Source organism: Phacochoerus africanus, chromosome 5, assembly GCF_016906955.1.
Source record: "Phacochoerus africanus isolate WHEZ1 chromosome 5, ROS_Pafr_v1, whole genome shotgun sequence".
Taxonomy (NCBI): domain Eukaryota; kingdom Metazoa; phylum Chordata; class Mammalia; order Artiodactyla; family Suidae; genus Phacochoerus; species Phacochoerus africanus.
In genome coordinates this window covers 42,428,153-42,434,152 of record NC_062548.1, presented here as the reverse complement: position 1 = coordinate 42,434,152, position 6,000 = coordinate 42,428,153, and the positions used below count along the sequence as shown (strand labels likewise).

Below are 6,000 nucleotides of genomic sequence, written 5' to 3'. Positions count from 1 at the left end.
CATGTACTCACCAGATGGGGACGGGGGCGGAGCGGCGCTGAGAGTAGCCTGGAGACCGGGAGCCTCCCCGCAATCTTCTATGCTGCTTGTGGCTTTTCTTGACCCCCCTGCTCCCCGCATCTCCCACCCCGCCTCCTACTCCCACGAGCTGTCACCTTCGGGGGCAAAAGAGACACGCGTGGGGGCGGCCAGGAAGATTCTGCCCGGGTGGAAGAGAGTAACGGGGGCGGGCGGCCACGCCCACATGTAGGAGGAGCTCTCGGGAGCGACCTCCCCCTCCGGAGCGCACCACCTCCCTCCCCAGGGCTGACAATTACAGCCGAGCATCCTCGGTTCCCTAAAGAATCCCCGGGAGTGCCCTCCAAGATCTGCCAGCCAGCACGGCCAGACGCGTCTGTTTAAAAGAACCACGTGAGGAGCTGACGAACAAGCACGTGCCCAGGCTCTTCTCAAATGGTGCCCGAAAAAACAGATTGCCCCTCCCGATCCTTTCAGGTGTAAACATTCCGCTCTGATTATCTTGTGTCAACTCAAGCCTCTCGTGTTGTCACAACCGCCAACAGTGTGAACGAGCACTTGGTGCCCTGCACGGACGCCCGGGAGGAGCCTGGGAATTTCTCTGATGAACCTACAGTAGAGCGGATCTTCACTCTACTCCTACCTTGCCCAGCAATTTCCCCTTCTTGAAGACCCAAGGAGCCGTGGACGGGCTTTTGCTGCCACAGTGTGGCGAAGATGGGGGCCGTGCACTCTATTTTCAGCCTTACCCAAGAAGGAGCCATTGACAGTCTTTTGCTGCCACCTTGTGGCAAGGATGGGAATCGTGCGCTCCATTTCCAGCTTTGATAACCTTAACCAAGAAGGAGCCATTGACGATCTTTTGCTGCCACCTTGTGGCAGTGATGGGAATCGCATGCTCCTGGACAACCTTTAGCCAAGAAAACGCACTGAGCATCTACGGCTGCCAGATCCCCAGGAAGACCCTGCTGCCGTGGGGCAAATGAATGAGACAGACAAGACACAGTCTCTGCTCTCGCGGAGCTCACGCTCTCCTTGGACAGACCTACAAATAAATGAATGAATGAATAAGGAATGTGATTGCAGAGTGTGACACAATGCTAGGAAGGAAGAAAAAGGATTGGTTGTCACAAGTGCAATGATATATCTGTCTCCCTGTACACACTCTCCCTGCCGTATCAACCCGCTGAGCGGGGCCAGGGATCGAACCCGCATCCTCATGGGTACTAGCCCAGTTCATTTCCGCTGAGCCACAACAGGAACTCCCTCACTCCTTGAATCCCTTCCCTGTTTATTTTTTTCACCTTGGCATTTTCCCCCATCTCACATAATGCTATATATTTGGCTCATTTATCGAATGTCTGTCTCCCCCACTGGAATGTAAACTCCACAAAACTCTACCTGTTTTGTTCACTGATGACTCTTCAGCACTTGATAAGTCCTAACACTTAAGCGCTGTGTAAACGACTGCAAAGTGAATGAAAGATATACCAGATACCGACAGGCCCGCTACTCGGGGCAGAACCGAGAGGGTTCTGGGGCGTGGCCAGTGGAGGGACCGGACTCAGAGCCCAGGAGGAGAGAGGGTTGGCCCGAGTTAGGGAACTGTACTGGGATAGAGGGGCGGGACAGGCAAGGGTTCGCCTGGAGGCAGAGCTAGACTAGAGCCGGAGCCTGGGGGCGGGGTCTTCCTGGGGCTGGGCCACGCGCGAGGCGCGAGCTTTAGGGGCGGGACCTATGGAGGCGGGGCCTGCTTGAGGCGTGGCCATACGGGAGGAAGGGCGGGGTGGGGCGTGGTCAAACAAGGAAGTGTAGTGTAAAAGGCGGGACTAAGACTGGGATGGGGCCAGTCCAAGGCGGGGCCAGGCTGGGGCGGGGCCTGCCCAGGGCGGGGTAAATCTGGGCGGGGCCATGGCTGAGCCGGGGGCGGAGGGAAGGGGTTGGCTGGGGGGACGGGGGCGGAGCCAGTCCAAGATCTCCGCTGTCCTGGGTCCTGGAGCGCTCCCGCCCTGGCAGGGCTAGCTCCCGTCCCTTAAGTCCCTCCCTGACCCGCCCGGCCGCAGGGTGTGCAGGATCAGACGCCCCCGGCTCAGCGACCGCAGCTGCACCCAGCCCCAGGCTCTGAGCTTCGGGCCAGGCGGCCGCAGGGGACCCTGGAGGGCTCAGCTCCGCACTGCCCTGGGGCTGTGTCCCGGGAGACTCCGAGGGCGACGGTGAGCAGGGCTGGGGGTGGGGGGGATGTGCGTGTACATCGGTGTGTGTGCATGTGTGTGAACGTCTGTGCGCATCAGGAGAATTATATGGGAGCCTGGAGTTGGGTAGGTGCGTGCTCCAGGGAGCTGGGTGTGTGTGCAAAGTTGAGTGCGTGTGCAAGGGCAGCCCCGTGTGGGAGGGCAGTCGTACGTGTGTGTGTGTGTGTGTGTGTGTGGCCCCTGCGTGTGAAACTTGGTGAGGACTGAATGTTAGTGTGTCTTGGAGGAAAATGGGAGGGCAGGTGCAATGAATCTTGGGGGGACTGTGTGTTCCGGATGTCGGTGGCAGGCTGTGGGCTGCGTGGGTGAAGGAATTGTGGAAGTGTGAGAACTGCGAATGTGTGTATTTCCATGTGGGTGGACTTACTGGGTTTTCCACGACCCTCAGCATGAAGGGGTGGGGCAGGAACGTTGTGTGTACCAATTACTCCTGAGGAGGGAGAGTGGTCGGGGGCCAAGGGTAACGGACAGAACAGGGGTTTGGGGACTGGCCCAAAGTAATCTGGGGATCCCTGGCGCCCTTGACTTGAGATGTGTGGGTGGCGTCAAGGGTGGGCCTGCCCCTGGTTAGGGAGCAGTGGGCAGGGCTCCTGCTTCACAGGATGGGTGCTGCCGCCTCACCAGTCGCCCTCACTCAGGCTCCGTGCCCACTTCCTGCCTGGGTGGCTGTCGCTGGTCGTCCTGCAAGAACATGGTGCAGAAGTACCAGTCTCCTGTCCGCGTCTACAAGTACCCCTTCGAGCTGGTCATGGCGGTGAGTGACCCCAGACCCTGAGGTCCCTTGTGTGACAGGTGGAGGGATACCAGAGGTCAGCTGTGATGGGAAGAAGAGGGAGACCCCCTTGAACCCCCCAATCAGAAGGAATTAATGAGCTACTCCACTGACTGGGTGGGTCCAGCCTCTAACCAGGACCCTTCCGCCTGGCTGTCCCACCTTTCATCGCAACTTCCGGAACCCTTGCCCACTGACCAAAACACAAGGTCTTTCCCTCCTTTCCTTGTTGAAGCTTATCTGTCCTCTCATCTCGGTCCCCTTCAATAGAAAACAAGCATGTCAGGGGCCAAACCACTGCTGTCATTTTGTGTAGTAATAATAGTTATTATTATATATATACTAATGATGATGACAGTCTGCGGCATTAAGTCTTTACAGATGTTATTTCGTGTAATTCCCAGGAGCTCTTCTCATTCTCATTTTACCTCTACTAAAGAGAAGCTTGGACAGGTGAAAGGACGGTTTTAAGTTCTGGGGCCAGGAAGAGGGAGAGCCAGGCCTGGATCCACAAGGGGGTGTGGGCGGTGGCTCCAGAACCTAGAGTTTAGCCACAACATCCCCAGTGTCCTCCCTCTGCTCCCCATCCCTCCCCTCTGCTCCCCTTCCCTCTCTTCCAAGAAAGCTAAGACCAGGAAAGAGGGGGATGCCAGTGGGCAGGGAGGGCCTGAGAGCGGCTGTTTTCAGGGTTCAGACTAACTAGGTGGCACAGAATTGGCTCCTGAGCCCTCAGCCTCCTGGCTCAGTGGTCTGCGCACTGTGGGGCAGGAGCTGGAGACAGGTAGATGAGGGGTTCCTTCTTGGGGCCACCACTCTGCCTCTCAGAGCCTCCCTCCCTGGTAAGATAGGGCAATGCTGTGGGGTTGTGGTGCAAAGTCAATGAAACGGTGTCTGGTGCCTCTGGCTCAGTGCCTGGCACACACTAAGTGCTCACAAAATGCGGCTGATCCTTCTATTACACCACAGAGTGTTGTAAGTGATTATATTGAAAGTGCTAGAAACACCAGAATCTACCCCCATCCTCCTCACCCTGCCCCTGGCTTCTTAATCCCAGCCTTCTATCCAAGGTCTTTCAGAGCACTTGATGGCTCTGTGTGTGTCCTGCCTCATCTATTCTCTGAATCTACCTACACGTGTTTACAGTCAAATAAAGGATTAAAAGGCATCATTAGTGTTCTCCATACATGTTGTGCTATTAGATTTGGATGGTTCCAGGTCAGGAAAGCAGCAGGTGCAGGCTGGGTTTGTATGGACAAGCTGGGTGACCCTGAGCAAGTTACTTAACCTCTCTGAGCCTACATTTTCCATATCTAAAGTGAGGATGACATGGTTTCCAAACCTGGGCATCTGCTGTAGATTAAATGAGTCAATACATGTAAAGATCTCAGGACAGGGTCCAGCACAGACCAAATGCTATTACTGTTGTTGTTACTGTTATTGTTGTGGCTGTGTGACTCTCTCGGACACCTAGGGATGATGAAGGGACCTGGGGATATGCAGGCGGAAGCGCTGGGCCCCTGCCGTCGCTCGGCCGTGCTCTGGCTGCATGTCTTTGGAAGCTCACTGAATTTCTCTGAACTTTTGTTTCTTCCTTTGTGAACGGGACTGGTTATATGTGCCTCATGAGGTTGTTATTAGGATTGAAGGCGATTATGGGGTGTGTGTGGCAGATGCCTAGTACAGGGCCTGGTCTATACTTAACAGACAATACATGCCAGCTAAATACAAATAATTTGTCCTCTATCTAAGGCTCCAGGCAGCGCACATATTCTAAGGCCTTAGGACACCGTTCATCCACCCATTCATTCCTTCATTCACTCAATAGAAGAGAGACACTGCACCCACCTGTCTGGGACAACCCATAGCCTAGAAAACCATGAAGTCATAAAACTGGGACAAAGAGCTATGGAATGGAAAACTAATAAAATTTTTTGGCCACGCTCAAGGCATGTGGAAGTTCCCGGGCCAGGGACTGAACCCAAGCTGCTGCCGTGAAAACAATGGATCCTTAACCCCCTGTGCCACATGGGAATGCCTGGAAAACGAATACTTTTTAAACTATTGCCTGGGCTTAATAAGTGTAAATTTAATTTAGCATGTTTAGGATTCTCAAAAAATATTTACAATCATTGCACTTTAAAACAGAACATGCCAGAGTTCCCGTTGTGGCACAGCAGAAACGAATCTGCCTAGGAACCATGAGGTTGTGGGTTCGATCCCTGGCCTCGCTCAGTGGGTTGAGGATCCGGCATTGCTGTGAGTTGTGGTGTAGGTTGCAGACACAGCTCGGATCTGGCGTTGCTGTGGCTCTAGCGTAGGCCAGCAGCAGCAGCTCCAATTAGACCCCTAGCCTGGGAACCTCCATATGCCTCAGGTGCGGCCCTAAAAATACAAAAAAAAATTTTAAATAAAAATAAATAAAAATAGAACATGCTGGGAGTTCCTGTTGTGGTTCAGCAGAAATGAATCTGACAGGTATCCATAAGAATGTGGGTTCGATTCCTGGCCTCGCTAAGTGGGTTAAGGATCCAGCATTGCCATGGGCTGTGGTGTGGGTTGAAGATGCGGCTTGGATCCTGTGTTGCTGTGGCTGAGGTATATAGGCCTGCGGCTGCGGCTCCCATTTGACCCCTAGCCTGGGAGCTTCCATGTGCTGTGGGTGAGGACCTAAAAAGCAAAATTTAAATAAATAAATAAATAAAATAAAATCGAACGTGCCGAAGTTCCCATTGTGGTTCGATGGGTTAAGAACCCAACCAGCATCCATGTGGATGCAGGTTTGATCCCTGGCCTCGTTCAGTGGGTTAAGGATCGGGCATTGCTGTGGCTGTGGCGTAGGCGGGCAGCTGCAGCTCCAATTCAACCCCTAGCCTGAAACTTCCAGAGACCGTGGGTGTGGCCAAAAGAGGAAAAATGAAAATAAAAATAGATATAAAAGGTAAAATAAATAAAATAGAA

At 53.8% G+C, this 6,000-nt stretch overlaps 1 protein-coding gene across 1 annotated transcript in view; it reads left to right on the top strand.

Moving 5' to 3' along the window:
- Positions 1-2,012: 2,012 nt before the first annotated feature.
- SEC14L5 (SEC14 like lipid binding 5) overlaps positions 2,013-6,000 on the top strand; it is a 43,319-nt gene continuing 39,331 nt past the window's right edge. The window contains exons 1-2 of the mRNA XM_047780566.1: positions 2,013-2,231; positions 2,909-3,024. Coding sequence (XP_047636522.1) covers positions 2,962-3,024 — 63 coding nt within the window. The 5' untranslated portion in view covers positions 2,013-2,231; positions 2,909-2,961. The remainder of the gene's footprint in view (positions 2,232-2,908; positions 3,025-6,000) is intronic.